The sequence below is a fragment of the Trachypithecus francoisi genome, unplaced genomic scaffold, assembly GCF_009764315.1.
Source record: "Trachypithecus francoisi isolate TF-2019V2 unplaced genomic scaffold, Tfra_2.0 Lachesis_group4, whole genome shotgun sequence".
In the NCBI taxonomy this organism is placed as follows: domain Eukaryota; kingdom Metazoa; phylum Chordata; class Mammalia; order Primates; family Cercopithecidae; genus Trachypithecus; species Trachypithecus francoisi.
The window spans coordinates 113,251,376-113,272,180 of NW_022681469.1; the positions used below are offsets into that span (position 1 = coordinate 113,251,376).

The following is a 20,805-nucleotide window of genomic DNA, read 5'->3' on the forward strand; positions in this document are numbered from 1 at the left end:
CAGGCCATCTCCTAACAGCCACACCCTCTGTGCCCTGGTGTTCCTTGTCTCATGCCTGAGGAGCTTTGCTGGCAGCTGGGTCCTGGGCGTGTGATCTAAATTGGGCCATGGGGTATAAGGGGCTGTGTGCTGGAGCTTTGGGGCAAAGGAAGCCAGCACACCTGAGAAGAAATTCCCCTTCCTACCTTTGGAGACAATGAGGGGAGAGAGGATGTGATGGTTGGAGAGGCAGTGGCAGCCATCCTGGCACCATGAGGAAATGAGTATGAGGATGAGAAGACAGAGAGAAGGAACCTGGGTCTCTAGCGATGATTTACTGACAATCTGCTGCTCCTCATATGGAATAATAAAGATGCTGATTGCTTAACTCACTGTTCATTGGGTATTTTATTTTTTTACTTTTGGGCCAAAGCATCCTACGTTGTTCACACAGCAATGAGTGAGCTGATCCAGGAGGGAGCTAAGTCTAAGTATCCACAGCTAGACATCAGAAATGGTACCACTGTCACACAGGCCAACCCTCGAGGCTCACAGAATGAGCGTTTTGAAATGATTCATGATTTTCACATATGTGATAACATCCCTTCGAGTTTTCTCATAGGGAGAGTTAAGTTTCATGATGAAGTTGTGAATACCAAATACCAACACGAAGTAACTAGACAATAAAATCTTCTTGGAAGATGAGAAAAATACAATCTATCTTTGGTCTTTTTTTTTTTTCTACGAATTGTCCACGACTCTTCCATACAGGGAATTTAAACAGATACGGGGTGCCTTTTTAGTCTGAACTGTATCAACAAAATAAAAACGGAGCCAGTCAAGGAAGTAACTTCTCCTGAGATAGGATTGTACCATGGAATTGCCAGAAACGAGAAGAAAAACCAGTAATTGCATGAGATAGCAAGTATTAAGCAAAAGGACAGCTTGAAACTAAATACAACAGAAAGTTATTTCTGTTCCCTCTGAATAAAATACATACGCACAAGTGGCTGGGCATGGTGGCTCTCACCTATAATCCTAGCATTTTGAGAGGCGGAGGCGGATGGATCACCTGAGGTCAGGAGTTCAAGACCAGCCTGGCCAAGATGGTGAAATCATGTCTCTATTAAAAATAGGAAAATTAGCCGGGTATGGTGGCGGGCACCTGTAATCTCAGCTGCTCAGGAGGCTGATGCGAGAGAATTGCTTGAACCCTGGAGGCAGAGGCTGCAGGGAGCCAAGATCATGCCACTGCACTCCAGCCTGGGTGACAAAGTGAGACGCTGTCTCAAAAAACAAACAAAAACAAACAAAAAATACACCATATATATATATGCATGCACATGAAAGAAATTTCACCATCGCAAAATATTTTCCTCACTGAAATGAAAGTTCTAAGCCTGTGTTGTTTATACCAACATAGTTGCTGTGGAAATAGCTGTTTCAACATTAGGAACTCACGGCTGACTCAAGTAAGGTGTGGAGCAGAAGTCTTATTTAAACAGTGGCAGGACCCATAAAACATTTAAAAGGCAAACTGGGTGTGGTGAGTCGGAGCGCCATATGTTTTAATGTAAGGGTCACGCATGTTTTCTTTCTCAGGCATGACACCAATAGGATGTTACTTTTTATTTATGCTATTTTTGGAACCCTATAATCATCTCAACAACTCCCCCAAACATCCTAGGTTTTGCTCTCTGCTTCTGTCTACATCCAGCAGCCTCCATATTTTATTACATTCATCGTGCTTGGAACAGAGTTACTACGGTTCAGTCCTCGCTGGCACATGCAGGATTATGGCACCAACCAGGGCACAGACAGGATTTTGGAAAACTTCTGCATGTAACTGAGTCCATCAAATATAGCAGTACTGGGCTGGGTGAGGCCGGTCATCCTAGCACTTTGAGAGGCCAAGGTGGGGGGGAACTACTAGAGGCCAAGAGTTCAAGACTAACCTGGCCAACACAGACCCCATCTCTAAAATAAATAAATAAATACATAACTATAAAATAGTGTGTATATATATATATATATATAAATAAATATAGGCTGGGCGTGGTGGCTCACACCTGTAATCTCAGTACTTTGGGAGGCTGAGGCAGGAGTATCACCTGAGGTCAGGAGTTCGAGACCAGCCTGGCCAATATGGCAAAACCCCGTCTCTACTAAAAATACAAAAAAATTAGCCGCGCATGGTGGCAGGCATCTGTAGTTCCGGCAACTCAGAGGCTGAGGCAGGAGAATCACTTGAACTTGGGCAGCAGAGGTTGCAGTGAGCCGAGATCATGCCACTGCACTCCAGCTTGGGCAACGAGCGAGACTCTGTCTCAATAAAAAAAAAAAAGGCCGGGCGCGGTGGCTCACGCCTGTAATCCTGGCACTTTGGGAGGCCGAGGCGGGCGGATCACAAGGTCAGGAGATCGAGACCACGGTGAAACCCCGTCTCTACTAAAAATACAAAAAAAAAAAAAAAAAAAGCCGGGCGCCGTGGCGGGCGCCTGTAGTCCCAGCTACTTGGGAGGCTGAGGCAGGAGAATGGCGGGAACCCGGGAGGCGGAGCTTGCAGTGAGCTGAGATCCGGCCACTGCACTCCAGCCTGGTGGACAGAGCCAGACTCCGTCTCAAAAAAAAAAAAAAAAATATCTAGATCTCTTTCTGGCAGTACTGACTTATTCACTAACAGGACATCACTTCCCGCATATAGTCTACCATGTGCCTATGGCTTTATAAACTCAAGTGCAAAGTCCTCAGAGACCATGAGGACCCAGATCGCCTCTGCACCCAACAGCCCAGCTCCCTAACTCCACTGTCAGGCGTCTCACTTGTTCCTGTCTTTTATGGGTCAGTTAAGAGCTTTCCAAACAATCCTAAAAACCCTCAGGACAGCTCCATAGAGAAACCATGTGGCTTGCCCATACCTTCCCTTGGTGATGTCTCCCTACTCCTCTGCTTCCCCTTCCTACTTCTTAACTGGACATGGATGCACTTTTCTTTAACCACACACACGCACTTTACCATGATTTTTCCTCCGGTCAAGCCAGAAATTTTACCCTTTGTACAATAAAACATATTCAACACGTTTTTTAAATGAGGGTGCTGTGTGGGGCTGTTTTAAAAGCTCACCTTTCCCCCCCGACAGTGAAGTGTTCTGTAAACAGAAGCCCAGATCCCCTCGGCAGCGGGCACTGCCCCGGGTGTGACCGCCCTCTCTGCCTGCACAGGAGAGCGATTCATACCAGCAGAACCGGAAAAATCACAGCTGAAAGCAACCAGGGAAGAGGCAAGGGCCAACAGAGCAACGTAAAGGAGTTGGATTTTCTACTAGGTGAGTCACAGGAAACACTCCGGCCGCAGCCCGAGGCCCTGCTCGCCCATCAGGAATGTAGGTCAAACTCCCAGGGGGAAGGGTGAGAGCCCAGGCACCCAGGGCAAAAGCTCAAGTTCCTAGGAGAGCAGGGAGGCTGGCCAGAAAACAAGGCCTCCACTCGCCCTCCGGCACCAGCCCCGGTCCACCCTCCGACTAAGCGTCAATTTCCACAGACCACGGTGAAGCAGAACCGCAGCATGCTGGTCCAGATCTCTCCTGTTCTGGACTGGGCCGTCCCATGCGTTTCTATCGGGGTTCATGGGATGACAAGTGGGGTTTACGTATAAAGGGACAGATGGCTCACCCAGTTCAGTCGACACGGGGGACCCGGTGGCAATCTCACCGATCTTGGCCACTCCATCGTAGTAGGCTTTTCCTGCCAGGATCATAGCTAGACAAGAAAGGTGACACAAAATCATCACTTAGACAAGGAAAGGAGGAAGCGACACAAGTTTTCTTTCAAACACTCCTTGGTCCCTTCTGGCCGCAAGGTTTGGGCCGTGGCAGGTGTGGCTCTCAGGAGGTAAGGCCTGTGTTGAGAGCTGCACCGGGGTGGAGGCCCCCCAGCCAAGGGACAGTCACATGAGATCCTCGTCTCTGCCCAGCCCCGGGGAACCTTCAGCAGCAGGGGCTGAAGGTCCAGAGAAGGCTCTGCTTGCTCTTGATGCCAGTTTCAGAGTGGATGTGTTCCTAATGTTGAACTAGGGCTTTGGCTAGGCACGGTGACTCACACCGTGCTGTAATCCCAGCACTTTGGGAGTCTGAGGTGGGAGGATTATTTGAGCTCAAGAGTTTGAGACCAGCCTGGGCAACATGTAAAACCCCGCCTCTACAAAAAAAAAAAAAAAAAATACATAAATTAGACAGGCATGGTGGAGTGTGTCTGCAGTCCCAGCTACTTGGGAGGTTGAGGTGAGAGGATCGCTTGAGCCCAGGAGGTGGAGGTTGCAAGTGAGCTGAGATCGTGACACTGCATTCTAGTCTGGATGACAGAGCCAGATACTGTCTCAAAAATAAAAATAAAAAAAGAAACACATCCTCTCCAGCCAGAAATCCTTTCTGAGCTAGTTCTTCTCCAGCACTCCAGGTCTGCAGCATTCTTAGTCAGGAGGAGTTGTGTGAAGTGGTCTAGGAGTCTGGTCCTTTGATGGCAGTGCTTCATTATTCTATTGAAAAAGACATTTTGAGCCACAACCAACCAACCTATTCGTTGCCAGGAGAGAATATATGAAATTTGAAATATATTATCTTTCCAAAAAGCAATACAATTGTCTGAAAAAACCAACTGAATCCTCTACATTTTTTTATTTTTTGGCAAAGACAGGAAAACTTTTATTGCTTCAAGGTGGGTTCTAATTATCTTAAAAATAATACTGCCCCCTTCAAACTGATTCTGAAGACGAAATTATAACTACGTGACCTCCTGGGGCAAATCACTTACCCTTTCTGAAACAAAGGTTGCTCATCCTTAAAATGCCCTAAGAATGTGAGTGATGGACGAACAAATGGAAGCTGCGAATACACTTTTTTCACTTTACCGTCTAGGTTTGAAGGTACTGAAGGTGTATGATACAGACTCAGACTGGTTACTGTCATTTTGGAGAAAAGCATTTATTTGGAATTTTACTGTAAGATTGGTTTCAGACATAGAAATCAGTTTCTCCTGAAGCTTTGGAGACCACACGGTTTTGGAGCTAAAGGAGCCCTTGGGAAGCCCAGAGGCTACACCAGCTGCAATGCCCCAATGTATAATGGGCAATTGTTTTAACAAGGTGGATTTTATTTTATTTATTTATTTATTTATTTATTTATTTATTTATTTATTTATTTTTTGAGATGGAGTCTCGCTCTGTCGCCCAGGCTGGAGTGCAGTGGCCGGATCTCAGCTCACTGCAAGCTGCGCCTCCCGGGTTCACGCCATTCTCCTGCCTCAGCCTCCCAAGTAGCTGGGACTACAGGCGCCTGCCACCTCGCCCGGCTAGTTTTTTGTATATTTTAGTAGAGACGGGGTTTCACCGTGTTAGCCAGGATGGTCTCGATCTCCTGACCTCGTGATCCGCCCGTCTCGGCCTCCCAAAGTGCTGGGATTACAGGCTTGAGCCACCGCGCCCGGCCTTATTTATTTTTTTTTAGAGGCAGAGTCTTGTTCTTTCACCCAGGTTGGAGTGCGGTGGCACAATCATGGCTCACTGCAGCCTTGACCTCCTGGGCTCAAAGGATCCTTCTGCCTCAGCCTCCTGAGTAGCTGGGACTACAGGGACGTGCCACCATTCCTGGCTAATTACAAAAAAAAAAAAAAAAAAAAAAAATGAAGGGGCTGGGTGCAATGGCTTATACCTGTACTTCTAGCATTTTGAGAGGTTGAGGTAGGAGGGTCACTTGAGCCCAAGAGTTTAAGACCAGCCTGGGCAACATAAGGAGACCCGCATCTCTATTAAAAACAAACAAAAAAACTAGCCAGGCACGGTGGTGGTGGCACATGCCTATAGTCCCAGCTACTCAGGAAGCTGAGGTGGGAGAATCGCTTGAGCTCAGAAGGTCAAGATTGCAGTGAACCACAACTGTACCACTGTACTCCAGCCTGTTGTCCAGGCTGGTCTTGAACTCCTGGGCTCAAACCATCCTCTCGCCTGAGCCTCCCAAAGTGCTTGGATTATAGTTGTGAACCACAGAATTAATTCATGTGCAGGTCCAGTTGAAGGTATGAAAAGCCAAGACAGTAGTTTTTTTTTTTTTTCTGGCAAATTAATCTACTTTACTTGAGGATTTATTGTAGAGTTAAAAATTTATGGCTGGGCGCTGTGGCTCACACCTGTGATCCCAGTACTTTGGGAGGCTGAGGCGGGAGGATCACGAGGTCAAGAGATTGAGATCATCCTAGCCAACATGGTGAAACCCCGTCTCCACTAAAAATACAAAAATTAGCTGGGCATGGTGGTGCATGCCTGTAGTCCCAACTACTTGGGAGGGTGAGGCAGGAGAATCACTTGAACTCAGGAGGCAGAGGTTACAGTGAGCTGAGATGGCACCACTGCACTCCAGCCTGGTGACAGAGTGAGACTCAGTCTCAAAAATATATATAAATATATATTTTATAAATACATATTATATATATATTTTATAAATACATATTATATATATATTTTATAAATACATATTATATATATTTTATATAAATACATATTATATATATATTTTATATAAATACATATTATATATAAATATATATTTTATATTAATACATATTATATATTATATAAAATGTATATATATATTATAATATTTATATAATATAATATATTATATAAAATATATTTATTATATATAATATATTATATAATATGTATTATATGTAAATATATATTTTATATAAATACATATATATTATATATAAATATATAACTTATATATATATTTATGTGTATATATGTTATGGTTTTTACTATATATGTATCCAACTTTAGGAAATGCAATACTCTAGCTACTGTACTATTATAAGACTCAGAATACCCTTAAAGTGTCAATGTAAAAAGAACAATAGCAATTAGCATTTATATATATACTTAGTTCATCCAGCCAATGATGTTGAGACATGGTTCATAATGTCATCAGCCCGTTGCACTAAGGGCAGCAGAGTGGAGATACTCTGGGACATACCCAAGGTCAATGTTGAGTCAGCGGGAAGGCACACAGCTCTGGCTGGGCACTTCACTTCCTCAGCTCTAAATTATGGTGCTTTCTGACTCTTTGGTCTCGGCTAGACCTAAGAAAGAAGTGACTCCACCTAAAAACAAGGTGTGTAGCCAGGAAACTGTCAAGTTGTAAGATGTAACATCTTAGTATGAAGATTTAAGTTGTAAAGTACTGATAATCTGAAAAGCAAATTAGTGGTGGAATGGCATGCAGGATTACACAATATTTAAACAAAATGTTTGGTTTGCATCCACACATGAAATCACAATTTTTCATTAACTGTTGACTTACATTGAAAACCATGTAACCTTCTCGGTCTTGTAAAAATATCTTTGCTATGATAAGGCAACTTGAAAATTACAAAATTTAGCCAGAAGAGATAACTAATACTTTCATAATTTTGCCTCCCTTTTGTGAGCACGTTAAGATATTTTCTACTACTTATTGTTTTAAGGAAAGAGGCATATTAGTTCTTTTTTTTTTTTTTTAAGAGTCAGGGTCTCACTCTGCTGCTCACACTGGAGTGCAGTGGTGTGATCACAGCTCACTGCAGCCTCAACCTCCTAGACTCAAGCGGCCCTCCCACCTCAGCCTCCTGAGTAGCTGGGACTACAGGTGCACGCCACCACACCTAGCTAATTTTTTATTTTTTCTAGAAACATTGTCTCACTATGTTGCCCAGGCTGGTCTTGATCTCCTGGGCTCAAGCGATCCTCCCACCTCAGCCTCCCAAAGTGCTGGCATGACAGGCATGAGCCACAATAACTAGTGTAGTTCTATTTTAGTGGTTGGCCAACTACTTCCTCAGTCTAGACTAATCTATGCACATCTACCTGATAATTTTTCCTTAAAATATGGTTTCATTGGGTGAACATTCTGCTTAAAGCCTTTGGTGGCCTCCCACTGCCCGTGAGGTAAGGTCACACACCTCAGAGCCCATGGTAGATTTTTACAGTAATGGCCTTCCAGGAATCACACCTCCCAGAATTCCCAGCATATGTGGTCCCCTACCAAGTCGTGTGGCCATGGGACCCACTTTGACCCACAGGTTATCAGCAAGTATGACTCCCGCAGGGGCTTGAGAGGTGCTGGCATTGGGGTTTATACGCTTAGGACACCACTGCTATGGAGTGAGGACCGAGTCTGGCGTCCTTGAAGAGGAAAGACCCCATTGTGGGGGTGCATCCAGCCCACAGCCCTGCACAGGCCACAGAAGACTGCAGGTGCAGGAGTGAGTCCTGAGGGTCTAGAGAACTGCCCTGCCTTTACAGGAGAAATAAGCAGCTGTTGCTGTCTGAAGTCACCACGTTTGGGGGCAGTGAGGTACGCAGCGTGACATAGCATAACAAGCTCTGACGTGTGCATTCAAGTGCACAGTGATCTGACCCTATCCCGCCCACTCCCTAAGAGTGTGCCACCCATGCCAGTGTGGACCCCAGGTCCTGGCTTACTTGCTTTTTTTTTTTTTTTGAGACACAGTCTTGCTCTGTCGCCAGGCTGGAATGCAGTGGCACGATCTCTACTCACTGCAACCTCCACCTCCCGGGTTCAAGCAATTCTCCTGCCTCAGCCTCCTAAGTAGCTGGGATTAGAGGTGCCCGCCACCACACACGGCTAATTTTTGTATCTTTAGCAGAGATGGGGCTTCATCACGTTGGCCAGGCTGGTCTCGATCTCTTGACCTTGAGATCCGCCTGCTTCAGTCTCCCAATGTGCTGGGATTACAGGCGGGAGCCATAGCGCGCGGCTGACTTGCTGTCTTTTATGCGTGCAACAGTGTCTGCCTGCTGAAACCTAACATCTGGCAGCTAGCTCAGCTCCTGCAGGGCTTCGGCCCTGTTCCAGTCCACACCAACCCACACCACTCAAATTCTTGTGACACTGGTCTGTACAATGCTACTAGCCATTCATCTGTAGACCTGGACTTTTGTTTTTTTATTTTTTTGAGACAGGGTCTTGCTCTGTCTCCTGGGCTGGCGTGCAGAGGTACAATCACAGCTCACTGTAGCCTCGAACTTCTGGACTCAAACAATCCTCCCACCCCAGCCTCCTCATAGGTAGGACCACAGGCACATGCCACCACGCCCAACTAACTTTTTTTTTGAGACAGGTTTTTTTTTTTTTTTTTTTGAAGTCGAGTCTCACTCTGTTGCCCAGGCTGGAGTGCAGTGGCACAATCTTGGCTCATTGCAACCTCTGCCTCCCGGGTTCAAGTGATTCTCCTGCCTCAGCCTCCCAAGTAGTTGGGACCACATGCGCGTGCCACCATGCCTGGCCAAATTTTGTATTTTTAGTAGAGACAGGGATTTACCATGTTGGATAGGCTGGTTTCCAACTTCTGACCTCAGGTGATCTGTCCACCTCAGCCTTCCAAATTGCTGAGATTACAGGCGTGAGTCACCGTGCCTGGCTCAAGCTAATTTTTAATTTTTTTTGTAGTGATGGGGTCTCGAATTCCTGGGCTGAAGCTATCCTCCTGCCTCAGACTCCCAAAGTGCTGGAATTACAGGCACAAGCCACCACGCCCAGCCTGCCTTGTGTTCTAACATAACTGTGGACTGCACACCTAGCAGCCTCAACTATTTCCAAATTCTCACCAAGGTCTTTACACATTTACCTACATTTCTCAATGGCTTCAGCAGAGGCACAACCAGATGGCCTGCAGAAATTCTGGAATTACTTTCTGAAGCACAGAATACTCCCCAGGAGGTGCTAAAGTGGCGAGAGCCCTTTGGGGAGAAGCCTTGTTAGCAGGAAGCTAAGCTGTAGGCAGCTCACTGGCTCACCTTGTAAAACTCTGCAGCTCATGCTAGAAAGAAAGAAAGAAAGAAAAAAAGAGGCAGCTCATGCTAGAAAGAAAAAAACAAAAACGAACCAAAAAAAAACTGCAGGTCACAGTGATTTCCTTCACAAGGACATCTAAAGCAATGACTTTGTGGCCTTGTGACTAAGCAATCTTCGAGGGAGAGTCAGAAGTGCATGGCTCTGGCTCTCTGGAGGACAGGGGCACCTGCAGAAGTCACGGGGACTGCTGGAGGGCAAGGGAGCAAAATCCCAGACCTGCTGCACTTCCTGCCGCTGAAATCCCCGAAAGCACAGCGAGGCAGAAGAGAGTGAATGAGTTTACTTTTCCAGCAACTACACACAATGATGTTCCTCTTCACCCAGAGTCCACAGTCTAGCCAGCTCATGCCCCTTCCTGGGGCAGGTTCATGCTGAGCGTGTGTGAGGCCACAGGTTTATTTTCAAAATATCAATAGGGAGCAACCAAAGGTGTGGTATGGCAAAAAATATACCTAAGAGGCTGGGCGTGGTGGCTCATGTCTGTAATTCTAGCACTTTGGGAGGTTGAGGAGGGTGGATTACCTGAGGTCAGGAGTTCGAGACCAGCCTGGTAAACATGGTGAAACCCCGTCTGTATTAAAAATACAAAAGTTAGCTGGGCATGGTGGTGCACACCTGTAATCCCAGCTACTTGGGAGGCTGAGGCAGAAGCATCGCTTGAGCCCAGGAGGCAGAGGTTGCAGTGAGCCGAGATTGCTCCACTGCACTCCAGCCTAGGTGACAGAGCAAGACTCTGAAAAAAGAAAGAAAGAAGAGATAAGAAAAAGATGTAAAACTTGATCTGAAGCTGCCTTCAAATCTTACTGTCAGAAACTACATTTCTACTTATGTTACTTGGTGACGTAAGTAGAACCGTCGGAGAGGATGAAATTGGGGTCTGAATGTTTTGGGGTGACACTTGCTACATTTTGGGGGAGAATTGTCTTGACCATGTTAGAATTTGGTGATTGCTAGCATTTTAAGTTTTTTTTTTTTTTGAGGCGGAGTCTCCTCTGTCGCCCAGGCTGGAGTGCAGTGGCCGGATCTCAGCTCACTGCAAGCTCCACCTCCCGGGTTCAGGCCATTCTCCTGCCTCAGCCTCCCGAGTAGCTGGGACTACAGGCGCCCGCCGCCTCGCCTGGCTAGTTTTTTGTATTTTTTTAGTAGACGGGGTTTCACCGTGTTCGCCAGGATGGTCTCGATCTCCTGACCTCGTGATCCACCCGTCTCGACCTCCCAAAGTGCTGGGATTACAGGTTTGAGCCACCGCGCCCGGCCCATTTTAAGTTTTTAAGGTGATCACTGATGCATTTTAATAACATACGTCTCTCAGTAGGAAAATGCGTATCACCTTCCTAAACGCAAATCTCTCTTTTTTTTTTTTTTTTGAGACGGAGTCTCGCTGTGTCGCCCAGGCTGGAGTGCAGTGGCGCGATCTCGGCTCACTACAAGCTCCGCCTCCCGGGTTCCCGCCATTCTCCCGCCTCAGCCTCCCAGTAGCTGGGACTACAGGCGCCCGCCACCGCGCCCGGCTAGTTTTTTGTATTTTTAGTAGAGACGGGGTTTCACCGTGTTAGCCAGGAGGGTCTCGATCTCCTGACCTCGTGATCCACCCGCCTCGGCCTCCCAAAGTGCTGGGATTACAGGCTTGAGCCACCACGCCCGGCCCCTAAACGCAAATCTCTTGAACTAACAACTCTGGTTCACAAAGACAGGCCAACACCAATACTCAAGTTCATTTTCAATGAAGCATAGATTTTGACATGAGAATCTAAGTCCAACCGTTTAATTTAGATGTTTTCCCATTCAGGCTAAAAAAAAGTTGTTTTTTGTTTTTTTTCTTTTCTTTTTTTTTTTTTTTTGAGGCGGAGTCTCGCTCTGTCTCCCGGACTGGAGTGCAGTGGCCGGATCTCAGCTCACTGCAAGCTCCGCCTCCCGGGTTTACGCCATTCTCCTGCCTCAGCCTCCCGAGTAGCTGGGACTACAGGCGCCCGCCACCTCGCCCAGCTAGTTTTTGTATTTTTTTTTTTTTTTTTTTTTTTTTTTTTTTTTTTTTTTTTTGAGATGGAGTCTCGCTCTGTCGCCAGGTTGGAGTGTAGTGGTGGATCCTGGCTCACTGCAAGCTCTGTCTCCGGGTTCACGCCATTCTCCTGCCTCAGCCTCCCGAGTAGCTGGACTACAGGCGCCCGCCACCTCGCCCAGCTAGTTTTTGTATTTTTTTTTTTTTTTTTTTTTTTTTTTTTTTTTTTTTTTTTTTGAGATGGAGTCTCGCTCTGTCGCCAGGTTGGAGTGTAGTGGCTGGATCCTGGCTCACTGCAAGCTCTGTCTCCCGGTTCACGCCATTCTCCTGCCTCAGCCTCCCGAGTAGCTGGGACTACAGGCGCCCGCCACCTCGCCCGGCTAGTTTTTTGTATTTTTAGTAGAGACGGGGTTTCACCATGTTAGCCAGGATGGTCTCGATCTCCTGACCTTGTGATCCGCCCGTCTCGGCCTCCAAAGTGCTGGGATTACAGGCTTGAGCCACCGCGCCCGGCCTAGTTTTTGTATTTTTAGTAGAGACGGGGTTTCACCGTGTTAGCCAGGATGGTCTCGATCTCCTGACCTCGTGATCCACCCGTCTCGGCCTCCCAAAGTGCTGGGATTACAGGCTTGAGCCACCGCGCCCGGCCGTTTTTTTTCTTTTTTGAGACAGGCCCTTACTCTGTTGCTCAGGGTGGGGTGCAGTGGCACGATCAGAGCTCACTGCAGCCTCAACCTAAGTGATCACTCCGCCACACACTCCTGAGTAGCTGGGACTACAGGCATGCGCCACGACGTTCAGCTAATTTCATGCAGGCTAAAAATAATGTTTGTCATGTTACTATCAAAAGTGACACACTGGGGGAAAAAAAGATGAAAAACATGACACATCTAAAGACAAGAAATTCTTTTATATACATAAAAGGAGAGTAATTTCTGTGCTGTAGGACACTAACTTATAAATGTCTTATGTACACGTTTTATATTTGTTCGTTTACTAAGAATTTGGTTTAAAAAGCAGAAAGCACGGTTTTATAGTTAAAAGACATCACTTAGAATAGCCTCGCTTTCATTCAATCAACCTGTTTCAAATATGCTAACATCATTGTGTACGGTCACTGCAAAGTTGTGTAGATTGAATTCGTTGTAAATAATTTTTGCCACTTAAAAGTATTTAAAAATTGAATACTAAGCATTTGAAACTAATTAAATATTTACTGAGTGGCTTTATATATAATCAATGCAGGAAAAGACTTACCATTTACAGCTTTCTCATAATTTTTCCCCAGGTTTATTAAATTTCGCAGCCCAGGATTGAACTGTTCCATAACATTCTGCCAAACAAAACACACAAATTAATAAAATAAACAAACAATAAACCGAGTCATTTTCAGATTTTGTTGCTGTGCAGCCCAGGATAGCTATGGACGCCTAAATGCTGATGTAAAAACCATGAACACCTATTCCCTTACCCAATGGAACAGGGCTCGCAGGAGGCAAGGTGCCTGTAACCCTGGCAGTTCTCAGTTTCCCAAGGAGCTGCCTGGAATCTGCTATAATCAGAACAGGCAGCAGGCATTCATGTCTCTACCATACCCTGCAGGGACTGTAGGCCTGGCATCCTCTTGGGTTTGAGTGGATTGCTAATGGTTCTCACTCTAGCGTTAACGAACGCCAGTGCAGGATCAGCTATCTGTATTTAATTACAAAGGCAATGTTTTGAATAGATTTCAATAGATTTCAATAAATTTCTATCCATTGAATCGAAATTTCCAGGAATTTTTGTTTTTACTTTGCCTAATTATAGGGGTGTGGGTGCGGAGGGACATGGAAGGGGGCGTTGGTGGCATGTTGCTGATGGCCCCAGGACACAGGCCTGCCTGGAAACTTCTGGGTGTCCCGGGCATTTTTCTTTCTTTTTTTTTTTTTTGAGACGAAGTCTCACTCTGTCACCCAGGCTGGAGTACAGTGGTGCAATCTCAGCTCAGTGCAACCTCTGTCTCCCGGGTTCAAGCAATTCTCCTGCCCCAGCCTCCTGAGTAGCTGGGATTACAGTAGACCACCACCACACCCAGCTTACTTTTTTTTTTTTTGAGATGGAGTCTCACACTCTTGCCCAGGCTGGAGTGCAGTGGCGCCATCTTGGCTCACTGCAAGCTCTGCCTCCCAGGTTCACGCCATTCTCCTGCGTCAGCCTCCCAAGTAGCTGGGACTATAGGCGCCTGCCACCACGCCCGGCTAATTTTTTGTATTTTTAGTAGAGACGGGGGTTTCACCATGTTAGCCAGGATGGTCCCGATCTCCTGACCTTGTGATCTGCCTGCCTTGGCCTCCCAAAGTGCTGGGATTATAGGCGTGAGCCACCGTGCCCGGCCCACACCTGGCTAATTTTTATATTTTTAGTAGAGACAGGGTTTTGCCATGTTGGCCAGCCTGGTCTTAAACTCCTGACCTCAGGTTATCTGCCCACCTTGGCCTCCCAAAGTGCGGGGATTACAGGCATGAGCCACTGTGCCCGGCCGACACCTGGCTAATTTTTATATTTTTAGTAGAGACAGGGTTTTGCCATGTTGGCCAGCCTAGTCTTAAACTCCTGACCTCAGGTTATCTGCCCACCGTGGCCTCCCAAAGTGCGGGGATTACAGGCATGAGCCACTGTGCCCGGCCGACACCTGGCTAATTTTTATATTTTTAGTAGAGACAGGGTTTTGCCATGTTGGCCAGGCTGGTCTTGAACTCCTGACCTCAGGTTATCTGCCCACCTTGGCCTCCCGAAGTGCAGAGATTACAGGCATGAGCCACCGTGCCCACCTCCCTGGCATTTTTCCAGTGATTATTCACTGAGGGCATGTGGAGTAACTACCATGGGCCAAGCCCTGCACATGCAGCTAAGGATGAGACGGCAGTTTCCCTCTCATGGATTTCATGGTGCAGCCTGTGGCCAGGTTTCATTTTAGCATGTGTTATTCCTGTATCACTAGGAAGTCATAAAGACAATTGCTAGAATAAGTATAAGACAAATGCTAGAATAAGTATAAGACAAACAACTATTTGGGATGTGGGTCTAAATTTTAAAATCCCCTAACTTTGAAGTACAGACAGTAAGTCATTCCTATGGTACTCAGACTTCACGACTCACAACACGTGGCGATTGTGTTTGTTCCGTCCAGGAACAATAAGCTTCATGATATTAATCACCCCAAAGAGATCATTTAAGTCTCATCGACCCCTTCCCCAAAAGCATACTCCATTTATATAGATGACCGATACAAAAAAGAATGAACTACTACGCAACATTCAAAGAGGCAGGTGCTTTACACACATACCCTTCAGAATAAATGAATCAGGAAGAAACAGAGAATAGGATGACTCTTGTTTTTAATCAAACAGTGGTAACGATGAAAAACCCATGCCTTGACCTTCTCATAGCCCTGGTCTTACACCCAAGAGCACTTTCAACTACGCTCCTGTTTTTGTATTTATTGCTACAGTTTTGAATATATATATATATATATTTTAATATTCTTGATTTCTTGATTTTGGAGAGTAACTGCAGCTTCCTACAACAGCAGATGAGGTCTCGGGTCTCTATACCTCTCGGTCTTCCTTTCCAGTGGACTTTCTATGCAATTAGATGGCAATTTCCTGATAAATCTAGAGTCAGTGTTCATTATGACTTTGTACTAAGGCTCACGGTTCCCTTTCTCGGTAAAGCTTGGCTGTTTTTCCTGCGATGGATAATTGTTTCTTTCCACCCCGCCAGCTTTGCTTAGTTTTCTGTTTATCTACCTTAAACTTGTCCTCAGGCTGTATTAGACTTGGCTGAGGCCTATCGGTGTTATTTTTCCAGTGTACAAAACTCTCAGCTAATCGCCCGTTCCGTTTTTCCCTCGACTTCCTCTGAGGACTCTCCACCACCTTGCTCAGTGTGGCTTGACTGTCACGGTCGCCCTAGCATGGCCCTACTGGTGGCCTGTGGCAGAGCTCTTGTCAGCCAGGTCCACATCTTCCTCTTTCTCCAAAATGGAGATCAGGCTCCAAAAATGATCGAAGAACTGACGCGTGAGAGGTAAATCTGAGTCCCCATGTGTCTGAAATTACCTTTACCTTGACATTTGTTTGCTGTTTTGCTAAGTAGAGCAGAGTAGATTGAAACTAGTTTCCTTAGAATTTTTAAGACATCACTTGGTCAGGCATGGTGGCTCATGCTTGTAATCCCAGAACTTTGGGAGGCTGAAGTGGGAGGATCACTGCATGAGCCCAGGAGTTTCAGACCCACCTGGACAACATATCAAGACCCCCATCACTACAAAAAATAAAAACAATGAGCCAGGTGTGGTGGCTTGTGCCTGTGGTCCCAGCTACTTGGGAGGATCACTTGAGCCCAGGAGTTTGAGGCTGCAGTTAGTTGTGACTGCACCACTTCACTCCAATTTGGGTGACAGAGTGAGGCAATGTCTTAAAAAAAAAAAAAAGAGGGAGAGAGAGATATTACTCCACTGTCTTTAGCATCTGGGTCTGCTGAAGTCAGCTGCCAGTTCTTCCTATGTGACTTTTTTTTTTAAAGCTTATTTCTGGAAGCCTTCTCTTGATTTCTGTGTTCTGAAATTGCACCATGGTCTGTCCCAGTGGTTTTTTTTTTTTTTTTTTTTTTTTTTTTTTTTTTTTACTGGATACTCAGTGGGACCCCTAGCCACGTGGAGAATTATGTCCTTCAGGTCCAAATATCGTTCCTGTTTTATTTCTTGTCTCTTCATTCTTTCTGGAACTCTGATGAAGATTTTATATATCCTGGATTTATTCTCTACCCTTTTTTGATTTTCTGCCTTCTGTATTTTTGTTCTACAACTCAAACAGATATCCTCAACTTTATGTTCCAATTCTATTTTTTTAATTTGATATACCTTAATTTCTCAGAGCAAGTTCATGTTTCTTGATTGTTTTGTTTTGGTTTAGGTTTTTGAGATGGAGTTTCACTCTGCTGCCCAGGCTGGAGTGCAGTGGTGTGATCCTGGCTCACTACAACCTCTGCCACCCAGGCTCAAGTGATCCTCCTGCCCCATCCTCTCAAGTAGCTGGGATCACCAGCATGCTCCACCATGCCTGGCTAATTTTTCGTATTTTTTGTAGAGACGGGGTTTCGCCATGTTGCCCAGGCTGGTCTAGAATTCCTGAGCTCAAGCAATCTGCCTACCTTGGCCTCCCAAAGTGCTGGGATTACAGGTGTGAGCCACTGCGCCCAGCCTTTTGATTGCTTCTTTTTAAAAGTACCCTCCTGTTCTTGTCTTATAGATGCAGTATCTTCTCCTGTCTGAATTGTAATTTTTTGGTATGTTTTATTCCAGTTCCCATATCATCTCCCGATTACCTTTCACTGTTTGATATCCCTGTCTTTCATGTTAGAAACTCTCCTCAATCGTGTGGTGATCCCTGATGGTCAGTTCGTATTTAGGAGTGCAGCCGGTCACCGCCGGCTGGAAGCTGTGGGTGTGTGCCCAGGGTAGTGGCTGACTTGCTGGCTTCATTCCGAGCGAATGGCCACTCTACAGTCATCAGGGGCCACTGGGCTTCTGCTGAGAACTTTCTAATTTCCTGTCATTGGGTGGGGGACAATCATCGGATGGTCAGCTTTCCCAGTCAGGAAGGGGGCCGGGACTGGAGAGTTCGCAGCTGATTTTCAGGGAATTCCTCTGTTTTCAGCTCAGAGTTCTGCCTCCTCCACCCTTGGCTGCTGTTTCCAAGTCTAGAGCATCTCAGATTATCCTGAGGTTCAATCTCTGCTCTGCCAAGCAGAGGGAGCTGCTGGTGGTGGCTGGAGTATGGGAGGGAAGCCAGGAGCTCCGCCACCCTGTGCACCACACTCCGATTCCCACCCCCACCTTCTGCGGCCCAGTCCTCAGCCTCTGTGGCCCCCAGGGTGAATGGCTCAGTTCCCATCAGACTCCTTTCCCCGGGTTCTTTAGGCTCTCTGAGGTCAGTGGGCACAGTCTGTCCATTTTCTATCACCCCAGATGTCTTTGAGTCTCTTGTCAGTGGATGTTTCCCAGGTCTTTTTGCACTGTGGATTTATTGGGTTTTGTTTTTAATTCCTTTGACATCATTTTAATGGGTTCTCAAAAGGAAGAAAATAAAATACACAAGGTGTCTCTCCCATGCCTGCCTGGAAGCCCACTCACCTGGTGTCACTAGAGGCAGTCAGGTGCTTGGCACCTACGCACAACCAGTGGCCAGGAAGCCCCAGAGACAGCGAACTCCCCCATGATCCTCTCTACAAGCTGGCGAAGCCTCAGTACATAGCCACAGCTGCTCTTTTTATTTTTCTTGCTTTTCTTTTTTTTTTTTTCTTCCCTCTCCCCCTTCTTCTCTTCTTTCTTCCTTCTTCTCTTTTTAAGACAGGGTTTTGATCTGTCACCCAGGCTGGAGTACAGCGGCATGATCACCTCTCACTGCAGCCTCAAACTCTTGGGCTCAAGTGATCCTCCTGCCTCAGCTTCCCGAGCAGCTGGGAGGTATGTGCCACCATGCCCAGGTAATTAAAAAAAATTATTTTATTTTATTTTTGAGAGACAGGGTCTTGCTATGTTGTCCAGGCTGGTATGTCCACAGCTGTTATTTCTGTCATCTCTTTTCGATTCTTTTGTTTTGGGGATTTTTATTTTGAAATGGTTTAAGACTCATAAGAGTTGTAAAAATAATACACAGAGTTCCCAGGTATGCTTCCTGCGATGTTATCTTCTATAACCATAGTATATTATCAAACCCAGGAAACTGTCACCGCTACAGTACTATTAACTAAACTACAGGTCTTATTTGGATTTTCCCTCTTTTTGTATCACTCATTTTTGGGGGGAGGGTTTCATCATTTCCTTTTTCTTTTTTTGGGACGGAGTCTTGCTCTGTTGCCCAGGTTGGAGTGCAGTGGTACGATCTCAGCTCACTGCAACCTCCGCCTCCCGGGTTCAAGCAATTCTCCTGCCTCAGCCTTCTGAGTAGCTGGGATTATAGGCACGCACCACCACACCTGGCTAATTTTTGTATTCTTAATAGAGATGGGGTTTCGCCATGTTGGTGAAACTGCCTGGCCGAGTTTCATCATTTCTATGAAATTTTCTCATACATGTAGAGTGCTACGACCATCACCGCAAGTAAAACATGGAACTGTTCCACTAACACACACGCCTCTTTTGTGCCACTACTTCATAATCACGCCCTCCTCACCAATCCTCACCTCTGGCAACTCCTGAGCTCAATCTATGATTCTGTCATTGTGAGAATGCTATATAAACGGAATCATGGCCGGGTGCAGTGGCTCATGTCTGTAATCCCAGCACTTTGGGAGACCAAGTTGGGTAGATCACCTGAAGTCAGGAGTTCAAGACCAGCCTGGCCAACATGGCGAAACCTCATCTCTACTAAAAAATACAAAAATTAGCAGGTATGGTGGCATGTGCCTGTAATCCCAGCACTCAGGAAGATGAGGCCGGAATTGCTTGAATCTAGGAGGCAGAGGTTGCAGTGAGCTGAGACTGTGCCATTGCACTCCAGCCTAGGCGACAGAGTGAGACGCCATCTCAAAAACAAAACAAAACAAAAAAAGGAATCATGGGAAGCCGAAGAGGGTGAATCACAAGGTCAGAAGATCGACACCATCCTGGCCAACATAGTGAAACTCTGCCTCTACTAAAAATACACGAATTAGCTGGGCGTGGTGGTGCCTGCTTGTAATCCCAGCTACTTGGGAGGCTGAGGCAGAAGAATCGCTTGAACCTAGGAGGCGGAGGTTGCAGTGGGCTGAGATCGCACCACTGCACTCCAGCCTGGTGACAGAGCGAGACTCCGTCTCAAACAAAAAAAAACAAAAAAAAAAAAAAAACAAAAAAACGCACAGAAAAGGAATCGTATAGTATGTGGCATTTTAAGATTGCCCTTTTCACCCAGCACAATGCCTTAAGATGTATCCAAGTTGTTGGATGTAGTTTACCACTTTTGTTTTTTGCGATTAGTATTCCATGATATGGATATATTAGTTTGTTTATCCACATACTTGTTGAAGAAGACCTGGCTTGTTTCCAGGTTTTTACAATTCTAAGCAAAGCTGCGATGAGCGATCACGTACAGGTTTTTACGTGGGCTTACGCTTTCATATCTCTAGGATAACCTGGGGGTTCAACAGCTGCGTCACATGGTAGGCACATGTTTAACTTTATAAGAAACTGCCACTTTTTTTTTTTTTTTCCAGAACGGCTGCACCATTTTACATCCCCATTAGCACTCTGAGATTTCACTCATTTTCAAAATCTGATAATTTCATTAGCACATGGCTACTTTCTAATTAAAAGATATTTTAATTTAGTTTAAAGATACTGAAAATTCTTACAGGCCACACGTGGTGACTCATGCCTGTAACCCCAAGCACTCTGGGAGGCCAAGGGAAGGTGGGGTGTTTGAGCCCAGGAGTTTGAGACCAGCCTGGGCAACATGGTGAAACCCCATCTCTACCAAAAACACAAAAATTTGCTGGGTGTAGTGGTGGGTGCCTGTAGTCCCAGCTACTCAGGAGGTTGAGGTAGGAGAATCGCTTGAACCCAAGAGATGGAGGTAGCAGTGAGATCGTGCCACTGCACTCCAGCCTGGGTGATAAAGCGAGACCCTGTCTCGAAAAATAAAATACAATTCATATGATATTCTAATGAGGCTGGATGTAGGTAAAAATACAAGAAAACTGACAGAGAGCTGACCCTGCTCAATAATGTACGAGCACCACAGAAAGCAGCCCAGATCTGTTCTTTCCTGCGGATATTCCTTCTCCAAATACAATACGAGGAAGGTCTCATTTGATTTCCTGATGTAATTCTTTTTTTTTTTTTTTTTTGAGACAGAGTTTTGCTCTGTTGCCCAGGCTGGAGTGCAATGGAGCCATCTCG

The 20,805-nt window shown here is 45.9% G+C and overlaps 1 protein-coding gene across 3 annotated transcripts in view; it reads right to left on the reverse strand.

Moving 5' to 3' along the window:
* BAIAP2L1 (BAR/IMD domain containing adaptor protein 2 like 1) overlaps positions 1-20,805 on the reverse strand; it is a 113,461-nt gene that overhangs the window by 61,287 nt on the left and 31,369 nt on the right. For all 3 annotated transcript variants that reach the window (XM_033195026.1, XM_033195025.1, XM_033195027.1), the window contains exons 2-3: positions 13,140-13,215; positions 3,651-3,737 (exon numbers count right to left, since the gene is read on the reverse strand). In XM_033195026.1, the coding sequence (XP_033050917.1) occupies positions 3,651-3,737; positions 13,140-13,215 (163 nt within the window). The remainder of the gene's footprint in view (positions 1-3,650; positions 3,738-13,139; positions 13,216-20,805) is intronic.